Source organism: Rhinatrema bivittatum, chromosome 9, assembly GCF_901001135.1.
Source record: "Rhinatrema bivittatum chromosome 9, aRhiBiv1.1, whole genome shotgun sequence".
Classification (NCBI taxonomy): Eukaryota; Metazoa; Chordata; class Amphibia; order Gymnophiona; family Rhinatrematidae; genus Rhinatrema; species Rhinatrema bivittatum.
This window is the reverse complement of record NC_042623.1, coordinates 5,102,314-5,124,749: the sequence shown is the minus strand read 5'-3', so window position 1 is coordinate 5,124,749 and position 22,436 is coordinate 5,102,314. Positions and strand designations below refer to the sequence as shown.

The following is a 22,436-nucleotide window of genomic DNA, read 5'->3' as shown; positions in this document are numbered from 1 at the left end:
TGTTCCGAAGGCCTCGGCTGTGCCCCCGGAATGCCCCCGGGCCAGCACCATGCCCCCAGACATGCCCCGAACGTTGCGCCGCCCACCCGACACGCCCCCCTGCGAAGCCCCAGGACGTATGCGCGTCCTGGGGCTTGCGCGCGCTGCCAAGCCTATGCAAAATAGGCTCGTCGCGCGCAGGGGCGTTTTAAAAGGGTTACACGTGTACCTTATGCGTGTAACCCTTTTAAAATCTACCCCTTTACTTTCTGTATTGTGCGGGAAGAACTAATAGGCCCATCAACCTGCATTTGCATGTTGCGGGCACTATTAGTTTCGGGGGGTTGGCCATGCGTTTTCCATGCGCTGGGGTAAAAATAGCACCTGAGCGCACTTTACTGCATCGGCCCGATTGTGTGTGCCTGTGAGATACATAGGCTTTCACAGGCACACACTCACAGGCTCTCATAGGCACAACTGGCCTCCTCTTCACTTTGGACCTTGGCAGGATGACCTCCACCATGGCCAGGAGCAAAGAAAGCCCTGTTCTCACAGGCCTCCTCTTCTCTTTGGGCTGAGGTTGTATGAACTCCACCATGGCCCTGTTATCCTCCTGATCTTCTGAGCTGTGGTGGGAGGCGTTCCACAATGGTCCCGTCGGCCTTCTTGTGCTGAGTGGGGGAGGGTAAGCTGTGCGCACACACGCACAAGTTAGAGGGAATATTGCCAGCCTCTTCTCATTTTCAGCCACTGGAGGTTTGAGCTGGACTGGTAGCCTGTGGCCTCTCTTCTTCTTTGGCCATTGGTGATATGGGCTATGCCAGCTGCCCCGCAGCTGCTTCTGCTGTCGCCATGCCTCTGGGTGTGTCGTGCCATGCAAATTCTCGGTATGCACATTTGGTGGCGCCAGGCATATGCCGGGTTGTTGATGGACCCTTGGTCTGACACAGTATGGCAAGTTCTTATGTTCTTTTGTTAAAGGCCTTACTGAAATCCAAATGCAATACATCTAGCATTGTCCCCTGATCCAGCTCTCTGGTGCCTCAGATCTCGCAATCCATTGGATTCCAGAAACGGCACTATCCTTTGGTTTAGCAGCAATGTGTGGCTTTTACATCTCGCTCGGGGCTTCCCTTCCCTTCGCAGTGTAGGACCTCGGTGACATGCACTGTGCTCCCTGCTTTACTCCTCGGTGGTTTCATGCAGCTGGAGACATTCATCAGGGCATGCAGAGTAGTACATCTCCTCTCCTGGGCTCATACTGACGTGAGACAATAACATGTCATCTCACCTGAGCATAATGGCTCTGTCAGCTGAATCATCCACTTGATTTTTAGTTTAATCACATAATTTGTTGCCGCTGCCTTATGTAATTTGCATAATGAGATCCTGAATACGTAACTGCTTTCTAAGGTTACAAGGGGTTTTTAAAGCTGAAGGTGTAGTAGTAGCAGGCTGAGTTCATGCTGGGTTTTTTTTAGTGTTTGCTTTGCTAAAACAGAGATTCCCAAATTACTTTAGGGAGGTTAAAGATCCAGAACTCACTCCTTGGGCCACTTAGGTCTTGGAATTAGTTGGCAGCTCTGCCAAAGTGACTTCTGTTCCCTTGAGCTATAAGCTTCGTACTTTATTTAATTCCATCCATATTTGTGAGCAGCTTCCTTTAATAGCTGAAAAGTGATCCAATACCTATTGACTCTGGTCCAGTCCCAGCTGGCATCGCTTGTCAGTAAAAGAAAGAAACCACAAAATGCAGAATCAATTCGGGGGCCTTTTTCTTCAAGGAGATAAACAATATGGAAGCCACACATGTTGAAGTCATTCGTCATGTATGATCAGCTGTTCAGAGGTCATGCGACTGTAAATCTCAGAATACATTATTAAAGAAACACAGGACAAAGTCTTTAATAACATTTTAGGTTAACCCTGCCATCCAAATTTGACCTAAATTATTATTCTAATATAGCTAAATACTGTAAACATTAGACGAAGGCCTTCTGTTTAATATCCATATCCCTTCTCAACACTGAGAAAATGCTTTCTTTTCAATATGAGGCCAATTTGATAGCTCAGTAACTCAGTCAAACAATTTGATAGTATTAGTTTGCATCAAAGCTTTTCAGATTAAACAAAGGTACTGTTTTTGAGGTGTCTTTCGTGAGGGAGGTTAGGTTAGTAAATAATTGAATGCCATTGGATCAGGAAGTCAAATACTGAGCATTTACTATGGAAATAATTGCTGGGACCTAGTTCTAAACACCTATATTGTGTTTGAATTTTCCATCGTGGAGGCCATGTTTGGACAGATGGATAGACTTTATTTTTCTAACCGTCCAGGAAAAGTCTGCAGAACATAATCAGTGTAGCAGACTGAAAGTGTTTGCACTGGGGGTCGTTCGACTGGTCTGTCAGCTCTGTGGTTTGTTTCAGGTTAATTTGCTTTTGTGTCGCACCGCTCTTTGAGTTGGAGAGAGATATATTGAACACACTGTAAAAAATGAATTTCAAATATTTCTATTAAGGCAGAATTAGTGTTTGGTGAATGGAAGGAGCTGAACATTTCTCTGACAGGCTTCTGGTTATGCTGTTTTTAAATTAAGGATTATTGGAGACTACAGCCTGCATTTCTGACTTGCTGTCATTTCCAAGGGTAAAAATCTGCTAGAAATTTTGCTGAAACATCTAAAATTAGAAAACGTTTGGATGCAAAGCACTTTATAAACCCAAGCGTTCTATTCATCCTGCCCAGGAAAGTTCTTCTTCTTAGCCTTTTCCTCTCCTACCCTAACTCTTTTATATATCGCTTGCTGTGATCACATATCTGGGTCTAAGGAACATTGCGTCTTCACAGATGCAAAAGTTAATTTGGTTGAAACCCCCCCGATGTGTATTGTGCTAAAACAAGTGCATTCCATTTTAAGGTTGGGTTTTAGCAGCCCCTGTGTCTTCTTGTGGAAGATTTGAAGCTTAATGAGATGTAGATGCACCTACTGGATATGCTTTTTGTTGTCAAGTTTGGATATTTTATGTTTTTATGTTTATTGGATTTGATGGATTTTTTTTCTTCAGCAATAATCAAGGTGATCTAAATTGAACAATTTACAGGTATAAAATATAAAAAATTAAATAAAAAATATTAAATCAGTTAAAAGAAGATACAAAAAAAGAATTGGGTTTCAGTATTACACGGGGCCTCAGTGACACAACACAGAATGCATAATAACATTTAGATTAAAGTACCCTGTATAGAGGTGGATGACAAACATTAGAAATTACAAAATGTCATAGAATCTGGAGAAAAGCCAGGTCTTAAAGTTTTCCTGAATCTACTGTATTCCTTTTCTGTTCACAAATACAGAGGTAAAATGTTCCAGAGATTGGAAGCAAGATAGGAGAATGCCATTTCCCATGTGTGCTTGTCACATTTCCCTGGGAGGAGATAGGGAGAGGCGCAAGGATCAATAGATCTGCTAACTAGACTGGGGTACCCTACTGAAGGGCTTTGAATGTGAGGCACCCAATCTTGAATTCTGGATGAAACCTGCAGCCAATGTTGCTCATGTAGAAGGGGTATTATATGGTCAGGTTTTTCCCTAAATATAGTTTTGGCTGCTGTATTTTGAAGGAGCTGGAGTTTGTATATCAGTTTTAATTACAGACTATGGCACAAAGAGTTGCAGTACTCTAAATGATTCAAGACTAATGAATATGTGAGAGATTTCAGGTTGGGGGCTTCAAGCAAAGTTTTAAGTCTTCAGATTAATCACAGGAAATAATAGGAACGTTTGACTAAATTAAATATCTATCTGTTAAATTTAAGTGAGGAATAAAATTGGACCCATTAGTGAGGTCATGCAGTTTTCAACTGAATAACCATGTTATTTATTTTATTTAAATGTTTTGTATACCGTCATGCACACTATATCACAACGGTTTACATAAAACAATCATAAAACTGAATATACATCATGAGAAGCCTAAAACACATTTTTCAATATTAAAAATAAAACAGCATATAGAAATATAAATTTGTGCCCATCATTAGTGCTAGCTGTTAATTAATCTATCTTGAAGTAATCCGTATAGGCTTGTTCAAAAAGCCAGGTTTTTAAGGCTTTTTTAAATTTTTTAAAATCTGTTTCAAGCCTCAAATCGGTAGGCATTGTGTTCCAGAAGCTGGGGCCTGCAATGGAAATGATTCTCTTTCGCACTAGCATTAGGTGGGCTGTATTTATTGATGGGATTTGGAGAAAACCTTTATTGGCTGACCTTAATGATCTATGTGGAGTGTGTAATTGAATTGAAAGATTCAACCAATCTGTTTTCTGCCCGTGTATGGCTTTATGAAGAATGTAACAAGTCTTATAGTATATTCTTTGAGTTATTGGCAACCAATGTACTTTTATCAAAACAGGTGTAATATGGTCGCGTTTATTCCAGTTCGTTAATACTCTCGCAGCCGAGTTCTGGAGGACTTTCAATGGGCAAGTCCATAGAGTGGTGAGGTCAACATGCCTGGTGTACCACATCACCTTTTGAATTTTTGAGCTTGACTTATTTTGGAGGAATAGAACCATTCACTTATTTTACTTAATTGTTGACGTTAGTAAGGAACTGAGGAAATGTGGGGTCTATGCTGGCAACAATATGAATGTCATTAACATAGAAATAAGACTTGTAACTTAGGTTTTGAATAAGGGTGGCTAATGGCGCAAGATTTCCATTAAAGAGAATGAGGGATTTATTTATTTATTTTAATTTCTATACCAATATTAGTAGGGACATCATATCATTTACATCAAAAGCATAAAGATTGGAAATTACATAAAACAGTGTGGTGGGGATGGAGAGATAGGAACTGTGAGAGCGTAGATTAGGAAGTACATAGGAATCAGGCTACTCAGAAAAGTGAGCGCCACAACAGTTCATATTAAGCATAATATTTGTAAAACAAAAGGAACTTTGTACAATGGTTCAGGGTGAGTAGTTCTTTGTGATATCCCACAAGTGTGGGGAGGAGGAATTGCAATCAACTTGAAAAGTTTTGTCTGTAAGAGGATTTCAACCAATCAACACCTAGATTCATCAAAATGCATTATTAACACCTATGATATGACAAAGGGGCAGCTTTAGAATTACCATACCATGTGATAACATTATCTCTCATTATCACAGGGTAGAGAGAGAGAGACTATCTACAAGGCCTTCCTATTAGTCAAGTATTTATATCTCTATAGGAGGGCCATCTAACAGCTGGAGGTGAGGTGTTGGTGGTGGTTGTACGTTTCACTCTACATGAGAAAATGGCCCCTAAATCACAATTAACACCTCACCTCGAGCTATTAGATGGCCCTCCTATATGCATATAAATAGTTGCACACTGTGAGGGCCTTCAGAGAGGTTCTCTCTCTCTCTCACCAGAAATGGCCAAAATGCAATTCTAAAAATTTATCACAAAGTGCATTGTAGCCATTTTGGGCTTAACGCCAGGATAAAAAGGTGTAGTTAGAACCATGCATTATGCCACTGTCCCTCACTTTCCTAAATCCCACCCCTTCCAAAAATTTGCATTTGTGTCTTGCGCTACTGATATTATCCCGTGTTAATGCCATAACGTATTTTGATGAATGACCCAGTAAGTGCTGAGCAACAAATCCCAATATCGATGAGAAGGGCGAGAAACAGATAATGGTCCAAAGTGTTGAAAGTGGCAGTCATATGTAGAAAAATAACTAATGCCGCTTATTTCCAAAAGAAGTACAATTATGGCAGCTTCTGTGGTGTTACCCTTCCTGTAACTTGACTGCCTTGGATGATGAGAGTTGAGTGAATACTGCTCTGTCAATATTTTGGATAGGGAGGGAAGGTGAGATATTGGCCAATAATTTCCCAGAGAGGCAGGATGGAGATGGGGCTTTTGAAGGATAGGGCAAATCTTTTCCGCCTTTAGATCAGATGGTGCTGGCCAGAGGATGATGAAGGTTCAATTCTGGGTCATTAAGTGATCTGAAAGGCAAAAGGGTCTTGTGAGATGTAGAAACGCTTATTTGTTTTAAATTAACAGCAGACTAGTTGAGGAGATTTTATTAAAAGCAGAAAGTTTACAGACAGGAACAATTGAATTAGGGGAGGAGGGGGATAATTCAGAAGTATCATCTATGATTGCAATGGAAATGGCAGTAAACTTACCTTGAATAGTTTTGATTTTATTCTAAAAGCATCTGGGTGAAGTCTTCTGGAGGTCCATATTCAAAGCAGTTTCTCCTGCTAAATTTGGACTTAGCAAGACAAACCACAAGATTTTAATTTTTTTGCCATACCAACTGCCACGGATTTATCTGGATGGGGTTTTGGCCAAATAAAACTTGCTTGAATAAATCGGGGATATCCTAGGCAGGGTAACTTATCCAAATAACTTAACCGGAAAATTCTGATATTCACTCTGTCACCTACATTATCCCGGTAAGTCTGGTTGTGCTAGAGAGCAATCCTAAAGTGATCCAGATAGCTTTACGCAAATAACTTGGACTTTATCTGGGTATATTGAGCAAAATGCATAACCGGCTGCATTCTGCAGAATAATGTCACAGCTTGACCGCTCTTCCTCTCGGTGCCTGCTGTTTGCATATGGTTCCTCAGTTCCTCAAAATTACCTCATTCCTTCCAGTCGGATGACCGGGCAAAACACTTAGCAAATGCAGCCTCTGTGTCCTATCAGGGTCCTGGACCCAATGTTTCAAGGTTACTTTATTCCTTCCAGAAGGGTCACTGGTCAAAAATTCAGCAGCACAGTCCCTGTATTTAGCCTGGCATCTGGAATAAAGCTGGGGACAAGCTTGTCTGTTAGCACTAAAAAAGAAAAAGGAGCAAGAAAATGGGCAATAATATTGAGAAGTGATAAACAATATTGAGAAGTAATAAATAATACTGAGAAGCAGGATTAAATGGGCAATTTTCTCAGTGGAAGGGAGTGGACAGTGGAGTGCCTCAGGGATCTGTATTGGGACCCTTACTTTTCAATATATTTATAAATGATCTGGAAAGAAATACGACGAGTGAGATAATCAAATTTGCAGATGACACAAAATTGTTCAGAGTAGTTAAATCACAAGCAGATTGTGATAAATTGCAGGAAGACCTTGTGAGTCTGGAAAATTGGGCATCCAAATGGCAGATGAAATTTAATGTGGATAAGTGCAAGGTGATGCATATAGGGAAAAATAACCCATGCTATAATTACACAATGTTGGGTTCCATATTAGGTGCTACAACCCAAGAAAGAGATCTAGGCGTCATAGTGGATAACACATTGAAATCGTCAGTTCAGTGTGCTGCGGCAGTCAAAAAAGCAAACAGAATGTTGGGAATTATTAGAAAGGGAATGGTGACACTCCTCGAAGGCTAACTTGATGGCTAGGAGTTCTTTGTCCCTGATGCCGTAGTTACATTCGGCAGGTGAAAACTTTTTAGAAAAGTAGGAACATGGCATCAATTTGCCGGAAGCATCGTGTTGACTGAGAACGGCGCCGACAGCCAGATTCGAGGCATCGACCTCCACAATAAAGGGACGTTGTGGATCTGGGTGTCGTAGGCACGAGGCTGTTATGAAAGCTTGTTTTAACGCTTCAAAGGCCTCCGAGGCGGTAGTGGACCAGTCATGAGCGTTAACTCCTTTGCGTGTAAGCGCAGTGAGGGGAGCTACCTTCTGGGAATAATGCGGTATGAAATGTCTGTAAAAGTTGGCAAAGCCAAGAAATCTTTGTAGAGCCTTCAGGCCAGACGGGCGAGGCCAGTTGGTAATGGCTGCCACCTTTTCTGGATCCATCTGGAAACCGGACGAGGAAACTATGTAACCCAAGAACGGAAGGGACTCACACTCAAACTGGCATTTTTCAAATTTAGCGTATAGATGATTGTCTCTTAACGCCTGCAAAACCCGTTTGACATGTTGGCGATGGGAGGAGAGATCGTGGGAATAGATCAAGACATCATCGAGGTAAACAATGACAAAGGAATGAAGCATCTCCCGGAGAACCTCGTTCATAAGATTCTGGAAGACAGCTGGGGCATTACATAAGCCGAAAGGCATTACCAGATATTCATAATGTCCATCTCGAGTGTTGAACGCTGTCTTCCATTCGTCACCCGGACGAATACGAACAAGGTTATAGGCCCCACGCAAGTCCAGCTTTGTAAAAATCTTAGCCCCTTGAAGTCTATCGAGTAACTCCGGGATTAGCGGCAAAGGATAGCGATCCTTCTTTGTGATGGAATTCAGGCCTCGATAGTCTATGCATGGCCTGAGGGAGCCGTCTTTCTTGGATACAAAAAAGAACCCAGCTCCTGCAGGGGAATTTGAAGGGCAAATGAAGCCCTTAGCAAGGTTTTCCGTGATGTAATCCGACATTGCACGGGTCTCTGGCAGTGACAGAGGGTACACCCTACCCCGTGGTGGGGTGGAGCCTGGTAAGAGATCGATGGCACAGTCAAAAGGCCGATGGCATGGGAGGAGTTCGGCCTTTTGTTTAGAGAACACGTCAGAGTATTCTCGGTAAGGCTGAGGAAGTTCTAGGACTGAGTGAGAGAGTACTATCTCTGAACTTGGAAGAGGATCCAGGCAATTCTGGAAACAGTGAGAACTCCATTGCACAATCTGGAGGGAGTCCCAATGGATCACAGGAGCATGTTGTTGCAACCAGGGAAGTCCCAAGACCACAGGGTGCACAGATTTCTCAAGTAGTAAAAAAAAGATTGTCTCTGTGTGAAGCACACCAGTTCGTAAGGTGAGAGGCATCGTGATTTCAGAAATGTATTCCGGTAACGGGGTTCCCCGGATAGAGGTAACCCGTAATGGGGGTCTCCGGTGCTTAGTAGGTAGTCCGAGCTGGTGTACCAGTTCTTTCCAGATAAAATTCCCTCCGGCACCGGAATCAATCAAAGCTAGCGTCTGGAAGGAACCTCCAGGATACTCCAAGGTTATAGGAACTGTACATTGAGGAGCAGGATTAACACAGCCTAGGGGAATCTCCTCATTTCTCCCTAGACTCGACCATTTCCCGGTCTTGCAGGACATTGAGCAAGGAAATGACCCTTAGTACCGCAATATAGGCAAAGACCCTGGATGCGGCGTTGTTTCTTCTCTTCCTCGGTTAGAGGCGCCCTTCCAAGTTGCATAGGTTCCTCCGAGGAACTGCCGGTGGCCGATGATGTTTTGTGAGGTACTACCATAGACCTGGAGAAGGAAGGTGCCAAGGAAACGGGACGACGAAGCACTCGAGCCTCCTTGGTTCGTTGTTGCAATTGTCGGTCTATCCTCCCTGCTAAGTCTATTACCCCATTCAGGGTGAGGGGCAGGTCGCGAGCCATCAACTCGTCCTTGATACGACCTGCGAGTCCTTCCAGGAAAATACCCCGTAAGCAGTCATCCTGCCAACCGAGTTCCATTGCCAGAGTACGGAATTCAATAGCATATTCTGCTAGTGAGCGGGACCCTTGTCTTAGCTGCAGGATTTCAGTGGTAGCGGTAGCTGCACGAGCTGGCTCGTCAAAAGTCTGTTTGAAATGAGTCACGAAATCCTGTAAGTTGTGCAGCATGGCGTCTTGTTTCTCCCACATGGGAGAGGCCCACAGCATGGCCCTCCCATCGAGTAAAGACAAAATGTAAGCTACCTTGACGGCATCAGACGGGAACTGCCCCGGTAATAAGGTGAAACGGATGAAGCATTGGTTCAAAAACGCCCTGCACGATCTGGCATCCCCGGAATAACGTGTAGGCGCTGGAAGCTGAGTCTGAGCGGGAATTTGAACTGCCGGTGGAGGCAGAGGTTGTGCCACCGATGGAGGATTGGCGTCCAAGCGGCTGGCTAAACGATCCAGTGTAGCAGCCAAGACTTCTAGGCATTGCTGTTGCTGCTGGATTCTTTGAGCCATGCCAGGGATGGCCTGCACAGGAGAGGAGTCCGCCGAGTCCATGGCCTTTGCAAACTGTTATGTTGTGAAGAAAGTCAATAGTGGACCCTTGGGCCGGCTGATATGGACGACGTCCACAGTTGGTAATGAGCCGGGAGGCGGAGCTTAGCTGGAGCTGAAGGATGACGTCTTCACCCTGGAAACCCGAGACCCCCCCAGGAGGGGCCGAGTCGCTGGGACTTAGGAGAATCGTGAAGAAATCCGAGGATCGCAGCTGGCTGAGGGTAAGGAGAATCGTGAAGAAGTCCGAGGATCGTGGCTGGCTGAAGGCAAGGAGAATCGTGAAGAAGTCCGAGGATCGTGGCTGGCTGAAGGCAAGGAGAATCGTGAAGAAGTCCGAGGGTCGTGGCTGGCTGAAGGCAAGGAGAATCGTGAAGAAGTCCGAGGGTCGTGGCTGGCTGAAGGCAAGGAGAATCGTGAAGTCGGAGCTGGAGTCAAGGCGCAGCAGGAACGAGCTGGAACCTGAGCTGGAAGCAAGGCACGGCTGGAACAAGCAGGAACCAGAGCTGGAAGCAAGGCACGGCTGGAACAAGCAGGAACCAGAGCTGGAAGCACGGCACGGCTGGAACAAGCAGGAACCAGAGCTGGAAGCAAGGCACGGCTGGAACAAGCAGGAACCAGAGCTGGAAGCACGGCACGGCTGGAACAAGCAGGAACCAGAGCTGGAAGCACGGCACGGCTGGAACAAGCAGGAACCAGAGCTGGAAGCAAGGCACGGCTGGAACAAGCAGGAACCAGAGCTGGAAGCAAGGCACGGCTGGAACAAGCAGGAACAAGGCAACTAACCACTCAAGGAGCGACCACGTTGCAAAGGCAAGGTAAGGCAGTCAGACGCTGGTTTAAATAGCCAGCCAGCGTCTGACGTCAGGAACGGGGCGTTTCAGCACTTCCGGGTGCTGGACCTTTAAGAGCCCCCTCCTCGCGCGCGCGTGCCCAGGCAGTGGGAGGAGTCAGGCTCGGCCTTCGGCGGCGTCTCCACGTGGAGGGAGACGCTGCCATGCGGCCCTACAGGCCCCAGACGCGGCGGATCGCGGCAGCCCCGGGGGAGCCGGCAGAAAGGTAAGGACCCGGTCGCTAGCCTGGCGACCGGGACCGCAACAACTGCCATTAGCAATGGTAACATGGAATAGACTTAGTTTTTGGGTACTTGCCAGGTACTTATGGCCTGGATTGGCCACTGTTGGAAACAGGATGCTGGGCTTGATGGACCCTTGGTCTGACCCAGTATGGCATGTTCTTATGTTCTTATGTTCAATAAATAATACTGAGAAGTGACAAATAATATAGAACAGTAATAAATATTGAGAAGTAATAAGTGTTGTAATTGTTTCAGTGGATGGATTTAGGGATTAAAAAAGGTAACTACAAGTGAGTGGTTATTTATTATGCAGCTGAGGCAATAAATTTAAACATTGAAAACAGGAAATGTGATAAGTGGCAGATCCCTGTGGGCCAGTGTTTCTCATCCTCCAGCTATGGCCTGGCACCAGTCTGTAGCAGCGTCTGTGCTACTCTGCAGAGAAGTAGTGACTACAGGAGGATGGTGAAAAAAAATGCTTCCCTCTACCAGAATCACACAGTTTTATTTTGAATTTCATAATCACTTGTTTAAACAGATAAAGGGCATTCCAAGGGGCTCTCCGCTGGCACCTTCGGTTGCCTGTCTCTACGTAGCCGCATATGAAGATAAACATTTATATTCATCGTTCCAGTTTCAGTATATAAAGTTTTACAAACGTTATATAGATGATTTATTTTTTATCTGGGTAGGTGATAGACAGCAGCTACAAGGATTTGAACAGTATCTTAATGGATGTGACCCAAATCTACAATTTACAGTACAAGTACATGAAATGCAATTACCATTTTTGGACATCATGGTAAAGATAGATAATGGGATTATTTCTACATCGATCTACACTAAGCCCACAGATAGGAACACTACATTACATTTTAAAAGTTTCCATCCCAAGAGACTGAGGGAATCTATACCCATAAGCCAGTTTCTTAGATACCGACGCATTTGTTCCACAACTAAGGAGTACAAACAACATGCGGAACACCTGTCCCTAAAATTTAGGGAAAGAGGATATCCAGCAGGATGTATAAAACGCGCATACAAAAGGGCATTGTATGCCAATAGAACGAATTTACTTTTACCAAGTCCCCAGAGTCAAGTTACCAGATCCATCTGCACATTACCATTTTCCACTAAAGCACATCACATAAAACAATGCATTCTTAAACATTGGCATATAATTCAATCTTTACCAGGGTTCGAGGAATTACCGGTGTTTGCAATGCGACGAGGAGCTAGTATTAGATCTCTATTAGCTAGGCATCAAGATAAAATCAGGCAAGAAGATTGGGGCCAGTTTAAATATGGTAAATGCTCGGTATGTCAAAACGTTTGGGAGCTTAAATCCTTTAAAATCCCACATTGGAAGTATGACTTTATTCTCAAAAGACATTTTACCTGCGATTCTAAAATGGTCATTTATGCTATCATTTGCCCATGCAAGTTGATTTATATAGGATTTACTACAAGGGCCATTAGACAACGCATAGTAGAACACAAAAGCAGATTGAGAACTAAGAAAAGTGGTGCTCCACTAGTATCCCATTGGGGACATTGTAATCATGATATAGAGGATGTCTGTTTTTTTGTGATACAGCAATGTAATGTGAGACAACAGGGGGATGTTACTAACATTCTCAGAAAAATCGAACAAAAATTTATATACCAGTGGAATACTGTATATCCCTGGGGGTTAAACGAGATGATTGAATGGGAGGCATTTTATAGCTAATGAATAAACTGGTATGGAGTTGTGAAAAACAAGCAGATGAGGAAATAATATAGTTGAGATGGGGTTATATGAGGCATGCAGCTCGATAAGATAAGGCGCATCAAATATAGATGTTAATATGTGGAATCAATGCGTTTAGGGTCTAGTGAGTTCTCTAATATTCATGAGATTCATCCATTTAAAGCAATTAGTTTATTTTGATGAAGTTGGACAGTATGACGTAGTAGACGTACTCACGTGAAGTTAAAGATAGATGTTAATATATGGAATCAATGTGTTTTGGGTCTAGCGAGTTCTCTAATATTTATGAGATTAATTCATTTAAAATATTTAATTTATTTTGATGAAGTTGGAGAGTATGATGTAGTCGATGTACTCACGTGAAATCTACATTTAATCGTCCTTCACTGAGTTTGAAAGTGTAACGGAGTAGACGTAATGACGCAATTAGGCACGCCAGCTACGCGGGATTGGATAGGATATATGGAGTTTAAATGGATGGCGGCCTGCACAGTTAGTTGAAAGCGTTCGGAAGGACGGGAGTAACTATGTATCCAGCCGGGTTTATTACAATGTTTGAAAGTATATTGAAGTAAATGCAGGAGGCGACTTGATGGCTTTGAAAGTGCAAGTTTAAGGCGATTCAATTGGGGTAAGTGTAAAAGCAATTATGCAGTAGTGAGATTTATGAGGGAAATGCGTTTATATCAGTATGAGTTGAATGACAAACACTTATGACATTTGTTATAGGATTTTAAAGCTATTTGGTGATGGAAGTTAAGCCAGTTTAAGTCAGCCGGTGAGATTCCTGTGGGTTGTAATTCATATAAAAGTCGAGCCTGGATACGGCAAGGAAGGCAGCGGTGTTTGGTCGCGTAATTATCATGCATTCGTGAATGTGGGTAAGACTGTATCAAGGCACTTTTTGAATTTTAAGGTTGTTTTGTTTGGTGATATTTAAACGAGTTCATCTATTTTTGATATATTTCAGTCAATAAATGTGTGAGGACCATATTTGAGGTGGGAGCAGTAAAAAAATCCAGCGTATGAAGAGCATTATAAGAAGTGGACATCTGCAAAATATGTGACAAATTTAATATCGTATATGTTCAGTGAAAATTTTTTTTAAATTTAACAATTTTGTGTGAATAGCACTTGACCCATAATCACAACATTTAAAGGTTCCCTGAAGAAGCCTGTTACGCAGGTGAAATGAGTGGACTCGTTGGAACAATTGAATAGCTGCTAAAGGGTCTTTGTAGAGATATATACATGTCATATAGTTTTGTTTTGTTTAAATATGTAATGTATGATATGTACTGTGTATTTTATGGATGAATGGTGTGGATGTAGTATGATTGATGATCAATAGATTGTATTGATCATATTTTACAATTTATTCTAAATGTACAGAGGTCTCACACATGATTGAACAAAAAATCTTTTTGAAAAATTATGTTTGTATACTTAATAAATTATTAATTGGTGGGCTTTGGATGTAGCCTATTGTCCTCTGGAATGTTTACATGATCCTTCTACCAGAAGACAGTCCTAACTCTCTCACTCCCCCCCCCTCCCCCGTCCTCTCTGCAGGGTAGGGTGAGCCCCAAGCCCAAGTCACCAAGGCAGCTGCAGAAGCTTAAAGAATGTGCACGTGGGGGCCCAGGCTTCTGAGACTGTTGGGGTGTGCTCCCCTCTCAGGGGGCCACAACCCCTCTGGGATTCTCCGGACCTGAGGGACAACATGCTGACAGTCTTAGGAGGGGGTGGTGCCATGGAGCACACACTGATAGTCTGGGGTTGCATTCCTTAAGATTTCACTGCTGGCTCAGGACCGAGCCCCAACTTAAAAAAAAAAAAAAAAAAAGGCTTGCAGGGAGGAGAATGTCAAATGCGCCTGGAGGTCGTACAGTTTTCTATTATGGATTTTCTGTTGCTGAGAATAGTTATTTTGTTGTTGTTTTTTATTTGTTTGAATTTAATTCTTTGCGTTGTGTTTATCTATGTTTTATATATTATGGATTGAGAGCCGCTTTGAGCTACAATGATAAAATAAGAATGGGTGAGCAGAAAGTTAGGGGCTTGGTGGGAGATGGAGGGGAAGAGAGGGAGTGATTTGTTGGTGGCTGATTGGAAGGAAAGAGGGAGGGCAAAGAGAATACTGGTGAATGACTGGATGGGCTGGAGAGAGTTGGTGAAAAAAGCTGCATTTTCTATTTAATTTAATTTTACTCCTAAGCCATTTGCATGCCATTAGCTTTCTGCCTCTCATGGTATGACAGGGTTGTACCATGTCAATAAACTAAGATCCATGCTAGAATTTATAACTCCTGATTAGCACAGGTTTAGCTACATTGGCCTCTAAACATGGCATTTTCCAGTGGATTTTGCCATGGACAGAAAATGGAGATTTATTTATTTATTTACAATCTTTTCTATACCGTCGCTAAGTTATATACCATCGCAACGGTTTACATGTAGGCACATAATTAATGTACCGGTAGGTAAAAGCGTACTATAGTACATTCTAACAGGTGCCACAAAAAGTTCAGTTACAATAAATCGTTAAAGACAATCAATTGTTTAGTGAAGCAGGTCATGACCAAGTGTACCTGTAAGGTACTGTTCACGGGTAAAAATCATATTTATAGTGTTTACAATTATGTTTAATGTGATATAGAGTTCATAGACTATTATAATGCACATTCTTAGAATAGTGCTGTGTGCTGGTGCTCTTCTGCCTATTCCTGTATATTTTCTATTCTCCAGTCTCTTTATAAAATGCTTGTTTGAAAAGCCATGTTTTTAAGCTTTTCTTAAATGCCTTGAGATCTCTTTGCAACCTGATCTCTAGGGGCATTGTGTTCCAAAGTGTGGGGCCTGCTAATGATAAGGCCCTTTCTCTCACTTGGGTTAGTCTTGCTGTCTTTACTGAGGGAATGGTTAAGAGTGCTTTATTTGCCAATCGAAGGTTTCTGTGTGGGACGTGTACCCGTAATGCTGTGTTTAGCCAGTCCAATTTTTCATCATGTATTAGTTTATGTATAGTGCATAGGGCTTTGTATTTAATTCTGTGTTGTTCAATAGGTAGCCAATGTAATTCCGCCAGGGTTTCAGTTATATGGTCCCTCCTCCTTTTTCCTTTGGGTTAGTATTCTAGCTGCTGAGTTTTGAAGTATTTGAAGTGGTCTTAATGTTGTGTTCGTGAGTCCTAGTAGAAGGGCATTACAGTAGTCTGTGCTGGAGAAAACTAGTGCCTGAAGTACTGTTCTGAAATCATTTAGTGTTAGAAATGGTTTTAGTTTTCTGAGTACCATGAGTTTTGCATAGCCTTCCTTTACTTTTAGCAATATGTGCTGTTTTAGATTGATTTCTGGGTCCATTATTATTCCAAGGCTTCGTACTTTTTCAGCTAGTTCAATTTTCTGGTTGTCTTTGAGGATTATTGGAGTTTGGATGATTTCAATATTTTTCCATTTTAAGTGTAGAAATTCTGTTTTTTCAATATTAATCACAAGTTCCATTTGGTTTAGCAGTTGTTTTATGATGTCTAGATACATGTTAGCTAGGTTTAACGTTTTCTCTAATGTGTCCTCGATTGGTAGAATTGGTTGAATATCATCTGCTTATATGTTAAATACAAACCGCCAAATTTGGTCCCAATATACAAGCTTAACTTACACACATAGTTTATTGTATTAAAATGTTACCGTACTATGATGGCACATGATTAAGTTGTAATCTATACCACTCCTTTTATTATCGTGCCTTACTGTAAACTGTTGTGATGGTTATCTAACTTAACGACTGTATAGAAGAATTTTTAAATAAATATGTAATATATGATTCCTAGTCCTGCTAGCAGATGACATAAGGGCAGCATGTATATGTTAAAGAGGGTTGCAGACAGGGCTGATCCCTGAGGTGCTCCTGTTTTGAGATTGACTTTTTCTGATAATACATTGTTGATCTGAACTTGAAGAACCTATTATTTAGATATGAACTGAACCAGTTTATTGTTTTGCTGTGTGATCTGATTTCTTCTAGTCTTTTTAGTAGTATTTTATGGTTTACTGTGTCAAAGGCTGCTGCTAAGTCTAGCATTATTAGAATGTAATGTTTACTGCTATCAAAACTTCTTAAAATCTTATCTGTTAGCAAGAGAAGTAGTGTCAGTGCTGTAGTGCTTTTGAAATCCATGTTGTGACGGATACAGTATATTATTATCTAGGTGTTCAGCTAGCTGTTTCTGTACTGTTTTTTTTTCTATTAATTTAGCTATTAAGGGAAGATTTGAGACTGGGCAGTAGTTCAGGATAGGGGGTCACTGGTTTTTTTCTTGATGATTGGTTTTTATAATTGCCCCTTTCAGTATATCTGGCATAGTTCCTTCTTCTAGGGATAGGTTTATGATCTTAGCTAATATAGGGGAGACTGACTGTGTTAGCTGTTTTCTTAAGTTCAAATGTTGGTATTGAGTTGATTTTGTGTGGAGCCGGGTTTATGTTTTTTAGCATGGATTCCACTTCATCTTGGACATCTCAATAAATGACGATCATTGGTTAACGTCTCTTTTTTTGTATTTTAATTTCTTGATTGGTAGTGTTTGGAAGTTTGTTTCCTAAGTTAGTAATTTTGTCACTGAAAAATTTGGCAATTTCATTACATTTTGATTCTGGTAGATTTTGTGGTGATTCTTGTTTGTCATTGGTGAGATTTGATACTATTGAGAATAAGGTTCTTGGATTGTTAGCAAACTTTTCTATTTTATTGCTGTAGTATTCTTTCTTAACATTAAGGATTAGTTGTTGCTAGATGTTTTCTGTATTTGGTTAGGGTATCGGTTGTTTTGTGTTTTCTCCATCATATTTCCATTGACCTGAGAGTCCTTTTTGCATCTTTTACTTTTTCATTATGCCAGGGATTATTATGTATTGCTTCTTTTTTTATGTATTGATTTGATGGGGTTTATTTCATCAGCTATTTTTTTTTTTTTTTTTTGGTTGAGTCTAACCATGTTTCCGTAGCAGAACTGCAGTTGTCAATATCTGTTAGTTTTCCTCTAGTTTGTCATTTAGTTTTTCAATATTAAAAGGTGGTCAATATTTAAATTCTAAGGGTTTATAATTTTGTTTGATTTGAGGTTTAAGGAATTTTACGTTGGAATGAATAAGGAAGTGGTCTGACCAGGATATTTGCGTGTAATCAGTTTTACAGTGATCTAAACAGTTGTGGTTGATGAAGGTGAGATCCAGGGAGTGTCCAGCATGTATGCTCTTTTTTTCCTTTGTTATGCATTAATCATGCTAACTACAAGTCTTTTAAATGTGGTTTTTTTTTCTTTACAGAGAGAGTGTGCAAATTTCGTTAAGGTGCTTAAGGTTTATAATCAAACTCACTTGTATGCCTGCGGAACTGGGGCCTTTCATCCACTGTGCACCTACATTCACGTTGGACACCATCCTGAGGTAATTCACTGCTGTTTGACTGTGACCTATTTTATATATAAACAATATTGCTGGCAGATTTTAAAAGCTCTGTGCGCCAAAACCGGGAGATGCATGCGTGACTCGGCTGGGCATGCGCCACAAGGATTTTAAAAATCACGCATTCGCGCAGTATGTCCTGGCACGCACACAAATCATAGGGGCATGGGCGGGGCATGTACGGGCCGAGCCCGTAACATGGAATCTGCACGTATGTACACCCACACACCACATGCCGGGACCCCCTACCACCTAACAATACTTTGTGTTTATTTTATTTAAGACATTTATAGCCGGCCTTTTCTACGTTCAGGGCAGGTTACAATATCACATTCACAGATTTTTTTAAAACATGGCGACAAAGTCACATAAAATAAAATTGCATAGCAGCGAGAAGTTAAAAGAATCATACAAATGGATTTAGACATTAAAAGCGAGTTTAAATAAAGTTTTAAAGCTTTCTTAAAAAACCTAGGATCTTTTAGATTTCTCAGTTCATTTGGTAACGAGTTCCAAAAGGCTGGACCTGCTATTGAAAGTGCTCTTTCCCTAGTGTTGTCCAGATGTGCTATTTTAGTGGAAGGGATATCCAGAATATTCTGATTTACTGATCAGAGGGATCTCGCCGGGGAATGTATTTTCATGATGGCGTTTATCCATTGAACATTAAGAATGAGAGAGTACGATTGTGGCAAGTTTATATTGAATTCTGAATAGAGATGCTTCTTTTTTTTTTTTTTTTTATCCTGGGTCAGGCTACGGGTCGGCCAACCCATGGAAAACTTCATTTCATCGGGTCGTTTTTTTTTTTTTCTCAGCAATTTTCACTGAAAAAAAAAACCCCACCCAACCCTTAAAATTTAGTTATTTACAGTCCCCCACCCTCTGGACCCCCCCAAACTTGCCTAAAATCCGTGGTGGTCCAGCAGGGTCCTGGGAGCGATCTCCCACTCTCGGGCCGTCGGCAGCCAGTAAACAAAATGGCACTGGTGGCCCTTTGCCCTTTCCATGTGACAGGGGCTACTGGTGCCATTGGTCAGCCCCTGTCACATGGTAGGAGCAATGGACGGCCGGCACCATCTTAGAAAATGAATGCTATTGCTAACCTGTGGAGTTGCTGTAAAATTGGGGTAATGTGCTCACCAACTGGTGTGTCAGTCAGTTGTGAGCCGATACAGAAAAACCCACGGGAGAGTGGGCGAGCACCCAGGCCACTCTCCTGATTCATAAAAACAAAAAATGCAAATGAGGGCCCGTGGTAAAAGGAGGCACTAAGGACACTAGTGCATCCTTAGCGCCTCCTTTTTGACAGAAGTGGCGGCTGTCAGCGGGTTTGACAGCCGACGCTCAATTTTACTGGCGTCAGTTCTTGAGCCCGCTGACAGCCACGGCATAATTGAGCGTCCGTCTTCCAACCCGCAGGCCGCGGGCAGATTTTTAATTTTTTTTTTATTTTTGGGGCCTCCGACTTAATATTGCTATGATATTAAGTCAGAGGGTGTACAGCAGTTTTTTCTGCTTTTCTGGACAGTTTCCCAGTGCCGGCTGAAATTAAAGCCTGCCTTTGTCAGGCGTTAATTTCTGAGAGTAAAATGTGAGGCTTGGCTGCACATTTTACTTTCTGAATTGCACGGGAATAACTAATAGGCCCATCAACATGTATTTGCATGTTGGAGGCGCTATTGGTTTCGGGAGGGTTGGCCGCACGTTTTCCATGGGGTAAAAATAGCGTGTTGAAAACGCGCGGCCAAACGCGGGCTAACAGTGCGCTCAGCTTGAGCGCACTTTACTGCATCGGCCCGTAAGTGAGCTGCAGAGTTTTGGATAACTTGTAATGGGTGGAGACAATATTTAGGCAAGCCAATGAATAAAGAATTGCAGTAATCTATACTAGAGAATAGCAATGTCTGTAAAGCTGTGCGGAAATCAGTGGGATCCAGAAATGATTGCTATGGACGGCATGTAAGTAAATAACGGCAGGGTTTTAAGGATAAAAGGGAGGCAAGTTAGCTAGGGGGTTTAGGAAGTCCTCTCCTTTACTGGGGTGAACTGAGAATCAATTGGGGAAACTGGTAATTGCGATAGGGTTCTATCACGTGATATATAAGTAAGTTTATTTATATTTATATTCCGCTTTTCACACTTCTTTCAGCGCTTCAAAGCAGATTACATTCAGGTACTGTAGGTATTTCCCTATCTTCATAGGGCTTACAATCTAAGTTTGCACCTGAGGCAACGGAGGGTAAAGTGACTTGACCAAGATCACAAGGAGAAGCAGTGGGATTTGAATTCTGGTCTCTTTAATGCATGTTAGAGCCCTAGCATGGCTTGAGGCATCTCCTTGTTAGCTGGATAAATGTCAGTATTCAGCTTATCCAACATTGGGGATGATACCAAGATCTGCAACAGAGTGGACATGCCGGAAGGAGTAGAGAGAATGAAACATGATTGAAGATATGGCAGCTGGCATTCAATGCCAAGAAGTGCAGAGTCATACATTTGGGGTGTGGAAATCCGAAAGAACTGTATTTGGGGGGTGAAAGGCTGAAGTGCACAGACCAAGAGGGACCTTGGGGGTGATAGTGTCTAGTGAAGCAATGTGACAAGGCAATAACTAAAGCCAGAAGAATGCTGGGCTGCATAGAGAGAGGAATATTGAGTAAGAAAAGGGAAGTGATTATCCCCTTGTACAGGTCCTTGGTGAGGCCTCACCTGGAGTACTGTGTTCAGTTCTGGAGACCGAATCTCAAAAGGGACAGAGACAGGATGGAGGCAGTCCAGAGAAGGGTGACCAAAATGGTGTGGGGTCTCCATCAAATGACTTATGAGGAGAGGTTCAAAGACCTAAGTATGAATACCCTGCAGGAGAGGAGGTGCAGGGGAGATATGAGACCTAGGAGACCTAGGAGATATGAGACATATGAGACCTAGGAGATATGAGACCTAGGAGTCTTAATTGATAACCATTTAAATTTAAAAACATTCATCAACCGTACCACCAAGGACGGCTTCTACAAACTACAAGTATTGAAAAGAATAAAACCACTTCTTCACTTTCAAGATTTCAGAACAGTCCTACAAGCCATAATTTTCTCCAAGATAGACTACTGTAACTCTATCTTGCTTGGTCTCCCTTCCTCTTCCTTAAAACCACTCCAGATGCTGCAAAACGCTACTGCCAGGATTTTAACAAACGCCAAAAGAAGAGATCACATCTCCCCCATTCTCAAAAAATTACACTGGCTCCCAATTCACTTTAGAATCCTCCACAAGACCATCACCATCATCCACAAAATTATCTACTCACAAGCCACACTCAATCTTCAAATCCCGCTCAGACTACACTCCTCGTCAAGACCAATCAGAGAAGCATACAAAGGATCCCTACACGTTCCACAAACAAAAGTTACACACCATCAAACATTCAGAGAACGGGCCTTTTCCACCGCTGGACCATCATTATGGAATACCATACCCCCTGACCTCAGACAGGAACCTTGCTTACCAACATTCAGAAAAAGACTAAAGACATGGTTGTTTAGGCAGGCCTTTCCTGATCACATCTGACGATCACAACGGACTCTTATAACTCTCTCCAGACATACCACAACCACTTGTAAATTTCCCATCAACACTATGTAATTAATTGTAACACTTTGTAAATAAGTTAATTTATTCTGTTCATTCTTATTGCCTAAATTATTCCAGCTACTCTTCTTCTCACCCAAGTTCAATTTTCCCTTGTTTTATTGTAACTTTTTATATCTACCTATAAACACCAGTTTTTCGTTCAATGTTATCACTCCCCTGTTTCCTGTAAACCAGCATGATGTGATTTTATCATGAATGCCGGTATAAAAAAAGCTTTAAATAAATAAATAAATAAATAAATAAATATGATTCAGACCTTCAAATACCTGAAAGGTTTTAATGATGCACAATCGACAAGTCTTTTCCATTGCAAAGAAGTCAGTGGAACTAGGGATCATGAAATGAAACTCCAGGGAGGACGGCTGAGAACCAACTTCAAGAAATATTTCTTCACAGAGAGAGTGGTGGATGCCTGGAATGCCCTTCCTGAGGAGGTGGTGAAGACAAAAACAGTGAAAGAATTTAAAGGGGATGCTACCCTCCATGGACCTCAAAGATGTGGCCGAACGCCGCTATGCTGCGGTGGAGACGAGCTGCTGTG

At 42.1% G+C, this 22,436-nt stretch overlaps 1 protein-coding gene across 3 annotated transcripts in view; it reads left to right on the top strand.

Moving 5' to 3' along the window:
• The window catches only part of SEMA3A (semaphorin 3A), a 461,793-nt gene that overhangs the window by 179,276 nt on the left and 260,081 nt on the right, over nucleotides 1-22,436 (top strand). For all 3 annotated transcript variants that reach the window (XM_029615640.1, XM_029615639.1, XM_029615641.1), the window contains one exon: nucleotides 18,107-18,226. In XM_029615640.1, the coding sequence (XP_029471500.1) occupies nucleotides 18,107-18,226 (120 nt within the window). The remainder of the gene's footprint in view (nucleotides 1-18,106; nucleotides 18,227-22,436) is intronic.